The 18,330-nt window shown below is 38.6% G+C and overlaps 1 protein-coding gene across 5 annotated transcripts in view; it reads left to right on the top strand.

Moving 5' to 3' along the window:
• Positions 1 to 8,790, top strand: part of LOC108974809 — a 162,355-nt gene extending 153,565 nt beyond the window's left edge. For all 5 annotated transcript variants that reach the window (XM_018942861.1, XM_018942862.1, XM_018942863.1 and 2 more), the window contains 3 exons: positions 3,633 to 4,500; positions 6,808 to 6,997; positions 7,309 to 8,790. In XM_018942861.1, the coding sequence (XP_018798406.1) occupies positions 3,878 to 4,500; positions 6,808 to 6,997; positions 7,309 to 7,776 (1,281 nt within the window). In that variant the 5' untranslated portion in view covers positions 3,633 to 3,877 and the 3' untranslated portion in view covers positions 7,777 to 8,790. The remainder of the gene's footprint in view (positions 1 to 3,632; positions 4,501 to 6,807; positions 6,998 to 7,308) is intronic.
• The last annotated feature ends 9,540 nt before the right edge of the window (positions 8,791 to 18,330 follow it).

Consider the following 18,330-nt stretch of genomic DNA (forward strand, 5'->3'; position numbering starts at 1 on the left):
CCAAATTGAATTAAATTTATGGACCATCTGGGAAAAATAGATGCCAAAGAATGTTCTTTCGAATTATAATAAATATTTCCATTAAATTTGAAGTTTCTGTGTCTTTGCTTTCGAAAGTAGGGAACTTCAAAATGGATGACTCTTTGCATTGCCTTGTCGGAAGGACCCTCTGTCGGATTTTGATTTTAATAAAATAAGTAGTTCATTCATTCAGGCATGCTGATCATTTAGATCACAGAAGCATATATATTATATGTCTCCTCTATATCCAGGTATTCGCCAGTAAGAGAATGGTGAACTAAGCTCAAAGTTAATTTTCCAAAATTAACGCAAAATTTGATTTAAATTCCAAAAACTTTTAATAAAATATGAACAACATTTATTTTCCACATACTGTGCTTACGTAAGTTTGTAAGTATTAGGGTGTGTTATTTTAAGCATACGTTTTCTTCCCCCAAATATTAAGGTAAAGGCTTTACAGGGGGAAAACGCGTTTTAAAAACTTAGCTCTGAAGTAGTGCTGGCAGCAAATTGAAAGCTCGCCAAAAAACGTCTGGCTAAGTTTATCAGATAGGGCTGATAGTAATAAAGCTTAAATCTCACCTTTGCAACACTATATGCTATAACACAATGTGAGTGGTAGCATTGGAGATAAACGTCTGCAACGACATCTATTGAAAAAATACGAAAATACTTTTTCGACAACCCAATATTAAATATTGCGTATTTTAACTGCTTGAAAAGTATTCAATCTGCTTTCAGTTGACAAAACAAATGCCTAAAAATTACACACCGTAATACATAGATGTATCTGCTTGTTAGAGTGATTCGATCCTTTCTATAAAATCTCATATTCACGAAATTTTCAACGAACTACTTTGACTAAGAGACTATGGTTGCAAAACCGGTTTCGAGCCACCGATTTTTAATACAAAGTTTATCTTTAAGAAATTATAATTTTTTTTTTTTTTGGCTTTTTATGTAATTTTTTGTTTTATTATTAAATTTATTTTTGAGATAGCCGAATGAATTTTATAACATTGCTGCATTTTGATACTCTAATCATTAATTTGTCGGAACTCCAGTCTCATACAATACCGGTATTCTGCCTTTAATTAAAAAGCTAATACTTCATTTGGCAAAACTGTTCTCTAATACGTACTTGACAATAACAATAACAATGACAATAAAGAAAATCGAGCAACTTTTTGACTTCCTGCAAATCAGACATCTCTAATGCTCATATAGATACCTCCAACTATTTATGCAGTCATGTCAGAAAAATATACATTAATTTTCCGAACACAGAACATCTCAACTCCTTGGAGAGTTTACTATACTAATTTGCTTGATTGGCCAGCTTGTTGCCCCCGTTTCGGGTAGTCCTGTCATGCCAATTGTCAACGTTAAATACCCGAGCTGCGTTACGCATTGTTCCTGCGTGCCGTGCAACTTTCAACGAATCGTCAAAGAAAAAAGCAAAAACAAAAACCAGCGAGTCAGAGAAAGTTGGCGAAACGACAATATGTGTGCCACCAAAGTGCGTACAAGTTCGACTCTACTTGCATACGACAACTACAAGTGCGGTGGGCTCAGTCCTAATCAGTCGTTGTTGGCTGAAATTGGCAATAAACTCCTTCTCGTTAGATCGCTTTCCGCGCCACTCAACTGCGTACAAAAAGCCAGTAACAAAATGGACGGGAGATTGTCACAGAATTTCAAATATTTGTCGGCCATGCGCTTCAACGAGGGCACAACGAAAAGACAGTGGAAGAGTCAGAGTCACAATTTCGATAGTTGTGGCAGCAGCTAAGTAAATGTCATTTATTACTCCTACTCAGTCAGAGTAGTCAGTACTTTTTTGGTACTGGATATCTTAAACTCTTTCTTAAGAAAATTTTAAGAAAAATGTCGTAAATTATGAATTTATTTCGAGGGATTTCTGAAAACTTAAGATAATCTAGCACACCGCACTCTTTACTATAAAAAAATCTGTCGCATTGAAAACATTGAAAATCTACATAGTGAAACTGCCTGTTAAGGAGCATAATAATCGATATTAAACTATATGCAGTATCTGCTTTCGTGGTCGTGCAGAAATCTGCAGTCAGTTTGAAACGTAGCCGGTCCGTTGGCACAAAAAGAGAACATACCTCCGGCTTATCGACGATCTGTAACAATACACCTACCAAATTTTGGACACGGCTAACCTCTGACGGTTCCTAAACCCCATTTACAGTGTGCTTAATCAGTACATGGCGTACTTGAAGTCAAAAAACCATCCATAGCAGTTCAAGAACTTGCGTTGCCGCATGAAACGAGAGAAACTCTGGTTCTGCATATTGCAGCAGGTTGAATTCGTACTAAAATAGACTCTGACCAACCAACTCATAACTCTTTTCAACTCTTTTCATGCCTAATGCAATCAGACCACTTTACACTCCTCTTGGGGTGGCAATCGGTAGTAGAGACTGCAGGAACATAATACGCCCGCAGATTGAGGCTGACAGGTTGAGACTGCAGGAAGTCTCTGGTACAAGGAACAAGGAAACAATCCAGCATCACTTGTGCACTTGTCTCGCATAGGCAAGACTACGCAGTAAACATCTGTGATCCCTACGGTAGAGGTGTCGATATTGAAGTCACAGAGTCTGTTGAAGCCCGGGTCAATCGCATGCATCCTAAAGGATAATTCATGGACCTATTAACAGAACTCCACCTTATATCACAAAGGACCAAAACTAGTCCGAGCGTGGATCAGACTAACCAAACCTAAAATTCCTCTATGTATGGTCCGAACCCATCGTTTTCTCGGCCCACCGTTAAGTGATTTCGATAGTAATTAATTTAAGGCTTTCCTCCAAGCAGGGTTTTAATAAACGAACTCTTGATTGATAGCCAGATTTCGGTATTTAGTTTCGTCACACAAAAGCCAGCTGGGCATTGAACGAAGTACAGTCGAAAACATCATAAAAAGGATCTCATATAAAAAACAAAAATTATTCAAAACTTCTCTTATCTTACATCTTTAGTTTTCCGCATCTAAGCTTTTCATTTTGTTGCCGGAATTTTTTTCCGCTGATTATTTTTGAACGATCCCAACTTTTTTCTTCATTTGTCAAACTTAGAAATAGCTTCGGGTTTGAGCGGCTTTCTACGGGCGAGTAGTCCTCTATTCTACAAATGCTAGTAGGATCAAGCGATTTACTTAGTTTGTGAATTTTTAAAATGTGAATTTTGGTCAAATAATCATCCTTCGAATGTTGGATTCTTAGCAATTTTTAGTCGTCAATAGACCAAATGTTCGGTCAAAATGCGTTTTTGTTATAAAAACCTATCTATTTTTGTTATAAAAACCTTGAATCTCCGTCAAATACTTTAAGTCTTATCCAATCGTCCTCGTGCTCGCTGCTGTAAATGTCGCTGGCACGTTGGCGCTTGTTACCTCCGATTGGTTTGGCTGGTTAAAACCCGGCTCAATAGCTAAGTGACAATGAATGGCGAGTGTTTAATATGCCACAAAAGTAGCTGCATTCGTTCGACCGACGCATTGAGATTGCCAGCCGCTTAGCGCAAAGCACAGGCAATATTCTTGTCAACTTTATTTACAAGGACTTTATGTTTCTTTGCAGGACGACAACAACCACAGCAACATCACAGCGGATGCGAAGCGACGATAGCAGCACGATTACAAACGGATATCACGAAAAGTACGGAAGATACACCACAAACAGAGACCACGGAAGGTACAGAGCAGCTGCAAGTGGGTAGCGGGTAGCAAAAGGCACGGGAAGAGCACGAGAGCAGCAGAGACCGCAGTAGGCTACGCATACGGCAGCGGAAGGGTACGCAACGTAATAAACGCATCGCCAAAAACATGTTGGCTGCAGCAACAACAACATTGACAACAACCAAAACACCCACCGCTGCGATGACAACATTGACAACGAACGGCACTACAATGCCGACCACGAGCATGCTGATGACAACAACAACAACAACTACAACAGCAATGACCGATAAAGCACGAAGAGTTACTAAACAAACAACACACAACGCACAAACAGTAATAACAACAGCAGTAAGGACAACAACAGGCACAGGCACAGGCAGCAGATCAGCTACAACAACAACAGCGACAGCAACAATTACCTCAGATCCAGGCATTTTATGCTTTCATCATTGCAATGTAAAAGTTTTCTGCTTCCACTTGCCACATCGTTGCCCCAAATGCAAACAAGTATTAGACACCGGTGTCGATGTGGACGGCAAGAATGATGCGGCCGCTGCGGCTGACGACAACGAGGAGGACGTTGTACGTGGTAATGAATTGGTTAGCAATGGCTGCAACGGTGAACGCACACGTGCCGTTAACGGTGTGCCTGTTGGTGTTGTTGGCTCCACGCGTTTGTTGCCTTTTCGCTTGCCCTATCCGTTCATACGTGCCTCGCAATATCCCTGTGCGATTGTTTTACGTCCGACCACAGGCGATTTTCTCAAGTGAGTATATTTATACACCTATACACATACAATTTACTTCCCTGTTTTGAATACAAAAGTTAGGGAAGAGAGCGCAGGTGCCTGTGTGGTACATTGCCTTAATTGGAGCATACATTCGCATTTCGTTTGATGAAACCAAAAAAACCAAGGCGGTGACTGTGCTTGAGACGCTCCGAAGTTACGCATTCGCGATAATAATTTTCATTATACCCTGAACAGGGCATATTAAGTTTACCACGAGTTGATCAGCATAATGAGTTGGGTCGATTTAGTTATGCCCGTCCGTCTGTCGGTATGTCTGTATTAACGGTAACTAGTCCTCAGTTTTTAATCTCATTAGACCTCATCAGTGTATGGGTCTAGTTGTGAAAGATGGAAAACTTCCTGTTATCAAACCAACAGTCGTCGAACTAGCGACTTGGCTCCCACTTCGCAGTTGACAGACATAACTTCGAAATTGTAGATAATTTTCATTGTCAGCCAAAAATCAAACACAGAATAACTCTTGCCAGCAGGTGCTGCTTCTGACTGAGTAGGTAACTGATAAGTAAAGTCCGCTCTCGACTTGAAAAAACGGTATAAGTTACTCATTAGTCTCGTCCTGCAATATGGTGTAGAGGCATGGACGATGACAACATCTGATGAGCCGACGTTACGAGTTTTCGAGAGCATTGATTCTGTGATTTATTCGGGAGCTAAATAATCTCAACATATCTAACTAGCTAAATAGTGTCTAGAAACATATGCTGCTTGAGCTTAAGAAGGCAAGCAAAGACATATTGCACTTAACTTTGACGAAAAATGGAAGAAAGTGGACCTCAGTTAGGAAATACTTTTTCACTAATGTTAGGGGAGAATTGGTCTTAGCTTTTATGTTGATATCCTCAGTAAATCCCTAAAAAAAAATTGAATTTCCCTCAATTGCAAGTAATTATGTTTCAGCCTCCAGCCTTACCAATAATTTTTTCTAAGCTTCCGAGATGCTAGAAATATACACGCCGTCAGTAAGGCATTGATTTAAGCATTGTGTTCGCAGACTGTCCGCTCAATATTGCTGAAATGATGGCAAGACTTCAGTTCTCAGTTTACTACTTGACTCTTGCGCCTCAGACCAGCTCTGCAAGTATTGGTCCGCTATCAGCAGCTGTGCAGTCGCAAGATCCTTCGGGCCTGAGTTAAATCGTAAGAGATTTAGTAAGTTATTCATCCTCAATAAGGTTCACCCTTCAATGGTTCTAACTCAACACTGTCCGGTTTTGATTTATTTAGTAAGCTTGCCGGATGCCAACTGAATAAACTGTTTGAAGAAATGAGGTATAATTATCTCAACTCCTCTTTCTCATATGTCCCGCTTTTGCTCGATCAAGGCAAAAATACCTTTCATACAATTAGACATCTAGGTGAAATAGCGAAAATAAATACAGCAAAGCCATTAAGTAGATTCATGATAGGTTCAGGACGCTTTGCTGATAGATATTAGTCAACCACAGAAGTTTATCGTATGACTTCACAAAGAACTGATCGGTTTAGTACAAAAGTAAGCACTCCGCACTCCTGAGGGATCACGATTCACAAATCGCCAAACACGATTTTGACATACCTTGGCTAATCGTTCCGTTCAATGGAATTTCTCGCAGCCAATTTCCTCAATTCGGGAATCAGACCTCTCAAATCCTTACTAAAACTCTTTTACTTGCAGTCCTTCATACTCAAAGTCCCGAACTCAATGTTCAGTATAGCTGCGCGAAGCTCGGTAGACATTAAAGGTCGTTAGTACTCTTAATTTTGAAAGCGAAAGTTTCATTTAAGTCCTTTCTTGCGGCCGCCCTCAAAGTATTTCCACGTTGCTTGGGAAACGAAAACGCGCTTGTCACGAATCGTACCAGTTCTAGAATAGTATTTATGACCTCAAACCAAAAAAACCACTGACGGTTTTGAACTACTTTCTTTAAACAGTAGTTATATTAAATATAAATCGAAAAAAGCTAACTAGTAGGCTTGGAAGCTTGGACAATACGTCCATAAAAGCTCTTAAAGCTCTAGAAAGCTTTCAAAACTTCAGCAAGTTTGTACCACCTATACCTCACCGCTCGAAATTGAAATGAATTGCAATACATTCAACATATTAGTTTGTCCTTCAAAGGCGTTCGATCTCAATTTGTGTCCCACATTCTCAATACGACAAATTAGTTTCCTTCGATGCTACTTAACCGCTAAACAAGCACACCTAGGCGCACACGCACACACACACTTACATATTAGGGTTGATAGATTTATGTGTTGGTCTGTTTCTTCTTTCTTCCACAGCGACTACAACAACTCAACCGATTTGCATATTGCCGTGACGACCTCAACGGGCTGTGTTGTGGAATTCGATCGGTATGGCTTGCGGCGCCACCGGCCCGATAATACACGCATGTCCGATTGGTGGCAATGTCTGCTGGTCGGCGATGTCCCCGAACCATGGTATGACTATTGGGATGATATGTTGCAGCAGGTGAGTTAGACACCGTTACACACATTTCCAAATGAATGCATGCATGTATGTATGTATGGGTGTGTGTGAGTGTCGATGTATGAGAATTGCCGCCAGAAAAGCGCAATTAAGCGTAGCACCTACGGCTTCAACACGCTCCGCTGCACGGCAGCTATGAATGTTAGAGCCATTTGTGCAGCCAACACAAAATATTGCATATATGCATAGACATACTTACATACATGCATATATACATACATACATCTATACATGCTTCTATATATATACTCAAATACCTATGTGTTATCTGAAATCTGTTTGCTCGCCCGCAGATTTGCAATCAGCCGGATCGCTGGACCGTCTCCCATTACCAGGAGGATAGCCACAATTGTTACACATTCGTATTGGCATTCCTGCAGGCGCTCGCCTATGACAAGCTCAGCGCTGCCGCACGCTCCAAAACCAGTTTCTGTGAGAAATATATAGTTCCTAGAACCACAACGGCCGGCAAGTATATATCCTTGTATCGCAAGTTGCGTGATACGGGCATTTATGTGCATCCACATCCTCATCATCAACACTATCAACACCAAAGGCATTTGTTGCTTAACGGCAAACAACAGCAACACCAACACTCCTATAACCAGCAGCATCTACAAGTGAAGCCGTCACGTGGCAAGTCGAGAAACAATGGACACTTGAATGGCCATGTGGGTGCCACATCCGCTCTGCTGACCAACGGCGGCAAGGCGACCAGTATCATTTTGCGTGCACCCAATCTCTGCACCATCGAAGAGTGAGTCGCACCAGCACTCTTACAACAGTTCTTTAGTATCGGTTCCTCATCCATCCTCTCATTCACTCAATCATTCATTTAGACCATTTCATTAATTTGCATATGTACTTAGTAGGCGCTTGGCAGCAATGTGTTAAGCAATTATGTAATTGAATATGCGTTGATGGCGCGCTTTAGATACCACTACAAAAACACTGCCTACTTAACGAGTTGCTGTCAGGCAAATGCACTAGTTAAGAACTGGTTTGTTACTTGTTATTTTCGTTTTCATAGAAGCTCTTAAAGCTGTCGAACGCCTTTCGGTACTTCCAAGCTCGCACAAAGTGTTCAAAAGCACGGCAATCAACAAATAATAAGTGCGTGTTTCAAGCTCTGGGCTAACGAGAACCTTCGTACTAGTACGAAGTATTCGAAGTATTTAAAAAATCGTCAATCCACACTTAGAAAGTTCATGTTTCAGTCGTTTAAAGATATCGTACCCCTTTCGGTACCTTAGAACTAGTCGAAGTGTTCAAAAGCTCGGGAATTCACAAGTAATAAGTTCGTGTTTCAAGTTTTTAACCTTTCCAGCACTTCCGAACTAACACGAAGTATGCCAAACCCCGGCAAACCACTAAGAAAGAAATAGTTGTTCAAATATTGCGGGAAACGCGAATTATGGCACTAATTCCTAAACTAACCACTCAAGTTCTGATAACTTGAATACATTGCGAAATATTCCGTGTTCTGAACCATTAGCTTGCCTGATTGCTCACCAATTATCGTTTCCCTACTGGGTAGTTACCGTTACGCATACTGCTGCATATTTGTCAATATTCCGTCGATGAGAGACTCTGTCGATGAGAGTGCCACTTTCTATCAGCCTTCAGCATCCAGCTTACGTTCCTCAATATTGCATCCTTTGTTCGCATCCATTGTTTGCAACAAATACACTTCGTTTTAGTAGTTTTTATTGTTTTCTTCGTTGCTGCACATTTTTATGGTGTATTTTTTCCAACATTGTGTTTCTATTTTTCAACTATGGTCTCTTTTGTCTTAACATTTTAAGTTAAATTAAGAAAGTTGCCTTTTGTGAATTAAAAGTCAATAAAATATAATAATTTAGTCAATTAAAAAACTGTTGTTGTCTTTGAATTTATGTGGGAGAAAAGTGGTCGGAAACTAATATCTATACTGGTAAGAGGAAAGCTGCTAAGTTTGTGGTAAGAACAGTAAACTATAAAAGAAATTGTCCTAAATTAAGATGGTTACTTTTAATTACTTAGTTTCAGAATAAAGGATTGTTTTCGAAAAGCAAAATGGTATATATCAATATAGCTTAGGTCGCAATGTTGTATTAAAATCAATGAATCTCACTTGGGCAGATCTTGTTGGCGGTTCTTTGTGGTATCCATAAACCATTTAAAGTGAATCACTAGATTCTCTTAGATCGATGAAGAGTTTTGAGCTCGCCATAAGCCAATAATACCCAGCAACTTTGCTAAGTTTGGCAAAGGTGTGTCTACCTAGATACTTCAAACTCAGTGTGACAAAAGCTAGGTAATAGAGCAGGAAGTGCCAAGAGGATTTCACCACTCCTACCCCTATACAGCTTTGGCAAAGACCGCTCGACAGCATATTTATCTACACCGCATGTAAACTTACTGAATTGTATACAGCCCGAACACCTGCACTTGAATTTACTTGAAGCCTGTAGTTCGGAGGACCTCTTACGGTTCACTCTGAGTCAGAAGAATCTCGCAGTCGCACAAGTTTTGGTTGCTGATCAGCGTTTGCTGAGTTCATTGGAGGTCTAAAGATGCAACGCCAGATCGCAAGAAGATTGCGGAATTCCGACTTGCTTCCAATCGGTTGATATTGGGGAAAGCGCACGTCGGCTCTGCAGTTTCCGGTACAACCGAGCCCCTCTACAAATCTAAGATGGAAGAGGCGTGAAGCTATTGCAAAAGAGGTCAGGCACTGCTTGATTAGTTAGGCTGTGAAGCGTAGGCCATACGACTAAAATCTTAAAAAAACAAAACACCACCACTTTAGCCTATATCTTCCTGAAAGAGTATTTCTTTTAAGTTTATGTTAGAATATTAGAAAGCGCACGGTTGCATTGACGACTCTCCTCGAGCAAGATGAAATGAGATATATGTATATTACGGAAATGGTGTAAAGGAGAAGAAGAGCTACATAAAACTTGTTTTCAAAACCTGATTTGTAGTAACCGGAATGTAACTGGAATGTAACCCCAAAAATATTGGTGGAAAGACCAACACCAGTTTCGTAAAACTCGTTTTCAAGACTTAACTTGAAGCAACCCAAAAGGAAACGGATTTGTATTTGATTTGGAACTGAACCCCTGTATTCCCTCAAAACTGTTACAGTGAAGACTGACTCGAGTGTCATCGGGTTCTTTTTGAAGATCTAACCGGAACGGCACCGACTTTCTATCTTGTATAGAACTGCCTTCTCATGATTCCCCAAAACATTGATGTAAAGAAGAACTCGAGTGTCATCAGGTTCGTTAACCTAACTTGAAGCAAGCGGAATTGAACCGAATTTGTAATTGATCTAGAAGTGTTTTCTCTGCATTCCCTTTAAGTTATTGGTGTAAATACTGACGCGAGTTTCATCAGGTTCGTTTTCAAAGACTAACTTGAAATAACCGGAACGGAGCCGAATTTCCATCTTAGCTAGTACAAGATCTCAGAACTGTCTTCTCAGCATTCCAAAAAAGTAGTCAAAGTATATTTTAAGTTGCTGCAAGAAAAAAATCGTTTGATAAGGCATCACGATCTCAGAGAGGCTTAGCTAAATCATATGCTATGCCATTTATGGTCTTCCACAGGAAAGCGCCTGTTAAAAGCTGTTAAAAATTTATGAAAATTTAAACAGATTTGGCGTGTCTTCACTTTAAGCTATATTGCTGGGCGATAAATAGGAACAAATTTGCAAAATGCAGTGAGTAAGTGGAGCGCAACTTGATTTGAAAGGGGCCAACGCCGAGGGTAAACGATTACCTCATAACCTAGAATGAAATGAAAGGCATAACGAACGAAAAGGAGAGCAATAAAAATAAATCCGATTTAAATGCACAGGGCGAGCAAAAGTCAGGCGTTCACATTGGCACCGCGCGCGCACACACACACGCAAGCGCACTCACCCAGAGCGGGTTCCTCGCCCGGGGGCGCGCGCACATTATGCGCACCCTTTGCAATGGCAAAGAAAACAATGCCAACAATTAATGCTGCAACAAACGGTGAAATGGTGAAACAAAAGCGCGCAAATTATAATAACAACAAAAACAACAGCGCAAGCGGTGCAAAAATGCGACAGCAACAACAATGGCCTCGACAACAACAATAATAATAATAACAGCAACAACAAAAGTTAGCGGCAAGAGTGAAGGCAGAGAAAAAAGCGTCTACAACAACAACGAAAACAAAAAATTTAAAAGTGCAACATAACGGTATTGAAGGCGTAGAGGTGTTGGACGTGCTCTCGCCTTCATGGCGATGATGAGCCGTGCAATGTTAATAATAATAACGCCAGCGTTGACTCTTCAGCATTATTATGTTTGTCGCGTTGCCATTGGTGTACTGTTAACAGTTAAGTACGCATTGTATGTTTGTGTGTGTGCGTGTGGCAACAATGATAACCACCATTTGCAACAAATATGTATAAGCGAAATTTTGCAATCTCCAGCAGCGATTGTCGACGTTAACGGCCCTTTTGACTGCAGCGTCAGCTGTGGCAAGGAAGGTGGTGGGAGGTGAGGAGTGCCATGGCGGCAAAGCAGTGCACCTTTAGCAATGCAACAACAGTCAACAATTGCAGGGAGGAGAACGCCAAGCAGACGGACAAACAGTAGAGTGAGCGCATCATTATTGCAACAAAAAAAGAAGCGGCAAAAGAAAAACGAGTTGTTGCAACAATTGCAAGAACAAAGATGCGCCAAACTTTTACCAAGAACTGCAGCAATTTCAATTTCGTCGAGCGCGAGCAAATTGCGAACAACGATTGCGACAATTGCAGGCGCAGTTGCAACGCTGAGGAGTTGTTGTTGTTTTTGTGCAAATGCTGTAAGCGCCACTACAACAACAGTAAGTGACTTTGGTTCAACCACTTTTTCGTTTAATTATTTGCGTCGGCATTGCTGTTGTTGTTGTTGCTGTTTGTGTTGCTAATGTGAAAAGTATGCGGCGTGCAATAATTTGTGGCATGCAGCCATAGAAAGCGAAAAGAAGCCTCATTAAAATTTGTGTCAAAATCGTTGCTACAAAAAAAAAAAAAAAAAAAAATTGTTGCTGATGCGATCAAAGAGACAAAGTGGAAATTTGGTGACGTGTGCCTTGCAACAAACACACACACACACACACACACAAATGAGATATTTTTTAAAGCTGTTAAGGTTTGTGGGGTAGTGTTGTGCCTTTGGTAGATTTAATCTGCACTTCGCTTATGCGCAGAGAAATGGTTATTGTCGGTGAAATTTAAGCGAAGCGCTTTTATAGCTATAGCACCCCCTAGGAACTTTATACAAACATATGTATATACATGTTTAACTATAAAAATACAAAATAATAAAAATAGTATATAAGAAATAATGCGTTGAATTCAATAAGTCAACACAAGTACTCATGCAATCGCTGTTTCTGTCTCTAATTGAGCAAAATAAACGCAATGACTTATGAGAAGCTAGTTACCAACTAGTTACCTTGTAATTTGCGCTTCATTTTTTACTTTAAAGTTTAAAATAAATCTCCGAAAAATAATATAACAAACTGACACTCAACTAGTTACTTTCTAACTAGTTTAGGAGTAGTAATCCAAAAATTTACTATGATTTAGTATTTAATTTAAAACTTCGAAGCATATTTTCTATAGACTGGTCTAGTTGCCAAGACCTTGTAGTAAATTTCGGAGTAGTTTCTCTGAAATTTGTTTTGATTTCATATTTTAATTTGAAACTTCGAAAAATATTTTCTAGAAACTGGTTTGCAACTAGTTATTATATACTTAACTTCAAAATGGTATTTTTTGATTTAAAATGGAAACATATTTTCTACAAACTGCTTTGCTACTAGTCACTTAGTACTTTATTTGGGAGTAGTCTTACGAAAATGTAGTTGCATTTTACATTTTAATATAATATTGCGCTTCGAAATATATTTTTTAGCAACCGCTATGGAACTAATTAACTTCTAACTTATTTCGGAGAGGTTTTATTAACTTCTTTATTCTAGATGTTGAATTATTACCTAGAAAATATCTTCAACAAACTGGTTTGCACCTTTGTCATTTATTCCGAATTAGTTCTTAGCAATTTTCATAAAATTTTTTTGAACTTTACATTTCCAAAAAATATTTTGCAAAGTGTTTTTTATAAAATGGTTCTCAACTAGTTACATCTTACCTTATTTCGGAATCACGTGTCATATATTTCAGAGTAGTTCAAAGTAATCTCTCTAAATTCAATTTGGGTTTGAGATTTTAATATAAAGCCTCGATAAATACTTCTTACAAACTGGTATGCAACTAGTTACTTTATAGTTAATTTCCGACTAGTCTTCCTAAAATTTTTTGAAATTATTTATTTTAATATAAAACGTGGATAAATAATTTTTGCAAACTGGTTTGTAACTAGTTTCTTTGTAACTTATTTTGGAATAGTTTTATGATATTTTTGATTTGATTTTATATTTTAATATAATATTGTACTTGTAGAAATATTTTCCGAAAATTAATTTGCAGCTAGTGACTTTGTATTATATTTGACAAAGTTTACTTCAAATTTAATTGGGTCTCATAATTTAATTTTAAGCTACAGAAATTTTTTTCCACACACTGGTTTGTAACTAGTTACTTTGTAACTTATTTTGGAGTAGTCTTCCTAAAATATATTTGGATTTTTCGGTAGATTTCAAAATATGAATTCAAAAATTATATATAGTAAATTGGATAATTATTTTCTACAAACTAGTTAGTGACTAGTTACTTTGTAACTTATTGTGGCATAGGCTTGATAAATTTTATTTAAATTTTTTCATAGATTTCTTAATAAGAAATAAAAAATTATATGAACCGCGCTTCGAGAATTATTTTCTTCAAACTGGTTTGTAACTAGTTACTTTGTAGCATATATTGAAGTTGGCTTCCTAAAATTTATTTGGATTACTTGGTAGATTTCAAAATATGAAATAAAAAAAATATAAATTTTCCCTCCAAAATTATTTTCTACAAACTGGTTTGCAACTAGTTATTTAGTAATTAGTTTCGGTGTAGCCTTCCTAAAACGTGTTTTGAGTTTATTTAGAACTTAAAAAACTATTTTATATCAATTGATTTCTAACAAATATATGCATGTGCGGTTTTTAGATTTTAAAAAATGATTTAGTACAAATATACAGGGTTATCCATTTCGAGGTTCACTACTTTTATAACACATTTTTGAGTAGCACCTTTTTAATAATTCTATGTAAGTGGCAACCCACTCTAACTATTTCTAAGAGAACAATTTGATTTGTAGTCAGATCTTGACATATTGTTTAATTTGCTAATTTTTTCAGCAAAATGTGGCAACGCTATTTAATATTTACCTTCCTTTATATTTGTGGCAGCTTCACCCTTAACTATTTCTAAGAGAATAATTTCAGCATTTTAACTGTCAATTCCAACAGGGTAATTTAATTTGCACCTGCTGGCGAACAACGCCGGCAGATTTAAATGTAATCATGGAAAATGATGAACTTTGCAAAAAAGAAATATACTATGTATAATACTACACTTGCAAGTGACGCAAAGAAAGCAAATATACAACAATATAAGCTGCGGAATGGCAGCGACGGCAGAGATGGCGGAGATTGTAATACCGATGCGTATGAGAAATTTAAATTTAATTCAAGGTCCTTCGCCATTAAAGCGGCCAACGAAAGCCTAGCGCACACATACACATACATATGCACGTACAAATGGCTATATGCTGCCACATGCGCCCACCTACATTCATAGTCGAAGGCAGAAACACGCAGCCACACACACATACACTTGCGGTGCAGTTTATATTACAATTGTTCTCAGTTTGGCATTCTCTTTTTGCGTTTCGTTGCCGGGTGCGGGGGTGTGTGTGCGTTTGCGTTGCTTATGGGCAAGTTGGGCTTCGGATTCGGCTTTTGTAGGCCGCTTCGCTTTGCTTTGTTCCTTTGAAATTTAATTACAAACGTTGCCTCCTCCAACATTCATGCGGTATTCATATTGCCCGCATACATATATGTATGTATGCATGAGTGCAATGGAAGCGCAGAAACGCATTGTAAAATGCTTTCGTTTAACTGTAAATTTAGAGCTCTCATATGCGCGTGCATGCAATTGAGGCTTAAATACATTCACACACATACATACATATATTCAGAGTGTGCACTTGAATGTGAGCAGATGCATTCTAAAGTTCAAAATTGAGCTGCGGCATAAAAAAGTTGCACATTCCTATGCAACTTTTGCATTTGTTGCCCGCTGCTGATGAAGCATGCCACATTTATGTGGCGATTGCGGCGACTCAGTCTTTTAAATGAGGCACATATTTTTCGGATCATTTCACGCACTTAATTCATTCTTAAAAAAGACCGCAAAAGTAACTATTTTGTTTTGTGTTCTGTTGTCCATTTGTTCTATGAAGAACGAAAACTCTCCCGCCCTKCCTCGTGCCTAAGCAGCAGCAGGGTATACTATGTTTCGTAATACCGATCAGAGACAGTTATCATATATAATATGTAAATAATTTACAGAGATGATCAGCATGACGAGCTGGTCGATTTAGACATGCCCCTCTGTCTAATTCTACAGTTTTGCGATACTGATCTGAAATTTTCCTTCCGGCAGAGGGAATAATGAGTGACTTATAGGAGTTTGATCTTTGTTCGTCGAGTCCTAAGTCCTGAACTTCTCAAGTGTCTACTCCGAAGTAGCACCTGTTGGCAAGAGTTATTCTGCGTTGGATACCGAAGCTGACTGTATTGTTGGTTTTAAAGCTACAGTGCCAATTCCATAGAGAAGAAATCCGCAGAGGGTAGAGCTTCGACTTCTTCCAAATTCGTAAAATTTGTCTCTGGTTGGACACCCAACCGGTCTTGTCACATCGACATTATTAACAATATAATCAATGCCAAGTCTTATTCGAGAAGATTTCCACATGAAAGCCTACCTACCTATGATCAATGGGTCTACTTCCGACAACACTCTCGAAACAAATTAAGCACAACAGATGCAAGCGGTTTCTTCTATAGCACGCAGAGCTGATATCCGGTTATGAATGCATCTTTTTACAAATGAAAACTTGTTACTGCTGAAGCAGAGTCTCAGGTAAAGGCATTACACCTCTTCACTCCTGCGAAAATGAAGTTAAAACGTGCACAAAAGTGTAGCAGTAGGATGTTTTAGAATAACACGCTCAGTTAAGCAATACTTATTCTCTTCGATGGAGAGCAATGGATCCTCTAACAAGATTCCAGTAAGACAAAAGCCCTCACTGTACTATAATTTTTAGTCGGCATTGGAAAGCATGGTCTGTCGCATACCCTAAAAAGGCTTTCACTTTATTGTATATGGTATACCAGGTAAGGCCAGCAGCTTGTCTATGAATGTTTTCTGCATCCTCCCTTAGTAATTCAATAGAGCATTAAACATCTATAACTTGCACTTCTGCTTGGAAGATGTTGGTTGAGTTTTTTAGCCGGAAAGAGAGAGTGAGATCTCGAGATCATTGGTGTTTAAAATCACATTGATTCCGCAGTCCATTAGAAGCCGTCGTTATAGATAAGCCTAGAGGATATCCAAACCCGAAAGTAACAATTGAAATCTAATATTGTGTAAATATAGTCATATTTACTTAAGCTTAGATATCACAACGAATGTACTAAGCTGTCCAATTGAGAACCCTCTAAGGAGCAACCACTTAGCCAAACCTCACCTAAGTTTAGCACGCTCAGAATAGTGCAGTCCATAATCTTTACTGCTCCACCATTTAACTCCTTTACTCCTATAGCGGACTACTACTACTTTTAAAGTAAAGGCGTCTATGGGGCGCTTAAGCAAGAGTATATGGACTGCATCTGCTCTTCGTATTCCATTTAATTTTCTGATGTTAGAGTGTTTCCTTACGGTTGGCCACCAAACCAGTGCTCCTTATGTCAGAATTGGTTGTTTCGCACAACAGTCGGTTCTAAGTAACCGGAATCGACCAGAATTTTATACGGCCAAGTACTCAGTTTGGTATTGATTCCAACTTCAAGGTATTTAGCTTTGGAGAAGATAGAAACAGTTGTACGAGCTTCGCTTCCCATAATCCCACTGATTGTAGAAGGAAACATTCCTGATAACAGCATGCTACTGCGCTCACCCCTTCGCCTTTGAGCTTACAAAAACAAAGTTTATCTTGCTTACTTTAAATCCAATTAAATATTGTTAATAAAAAGAGATAGATATAAATTAACAAATTTATTTGGGTGTAGAAAATCGCGATAATGTCTGCCTTTAATTAATTTGGGCTAATTTTTAAAGACAGCTAAGCTGCATACTAAACACAAATGTGTTTAATTTGAATGCTTTTAATGTGGAAGCAAGTTTTTTCAGCCGACGCACCGGCAGATAAGCGCCTACTCGCGTCCCAAAGGACGACGGATATGCTTCTCGCGCGCTGCGCATGTGCGTCTGCATATGTACGTGTGTGGGATTTTATTTATATGGCACACGCATTTGTATTGTACACATGTAATTGCTAAACCAACAAGATAACAACAAAAATGAGTTTGTAATTACAGCAAATACCAACATAATTACAACACATGTAACACCAGTAAAAAACAGACAGACAGACACCTCAATTGCACGAGGCCATCGATACTCATCGCTAGAAATGTATGTGTGTGAGTGTGTGTGGCTGTCGATGGCAATTGTATATGCGACACGTGTTGTTGGTAATAAATGTGAATATGTATATGTAAATATATATTTTGGCAAATATTAAAGCAACAACAATTAGTTGTGTATATTATTTTAGAACTGATTATAATCAGACAAGTTATTAGTGTGAGCAGTAGAAAAATATAACAAGTAAGGCGTATTAGGTTTGATCGCAACCGAATACTATTTACCCTTTCCGATTGGGTGACTATGAAGGACTACATTTCTGTAAATAAATATGTTCCAGTTTGGTTTGAGGAATATGAGATATATACTAATATTATAAAGAGGAATTATTTGATATTTTATGTCTTTGAATTAAGTAGGCCTCGAAATCGCTTGGCGGAGTTGAAGAATTTTTTCGAATTTGGGAACCTGCACTCTCTTCGTAAATATAGACTACATAACTTTTTTTAAGTAGTAAGTGATCCTGACAACTCAACTCAACTCAACTCAACTCAACTCCACTCAACTCCACTCAACTCAACTCAACTCAACTCAACTCCACTCAACGCAACTCAACTCAACTCAACTCAACTCAACTCAACTCAACTCAACTCAACTCAACTCAACTCAACTCAACTCAACTCAACTCAACTCAACTCAACTCAAC

Source organism: Bactrocera latifrons, unplaced genomic scaffold (assembly GCF_001853355.1).
Source record: "Bactrocera latifrons isolate USDA-ARS-PBARC rearing strain unplaced genomic scaffold, ASM185335v1 scaffold_59, whole genome shotgun sequence".
Classification (NCBI taxonomy): Eukaryota; Metazoa; Arthropoda; class Insecta; order Diptera; family Tephritidae; genus Bactrocera; species Bactrocera latifrons.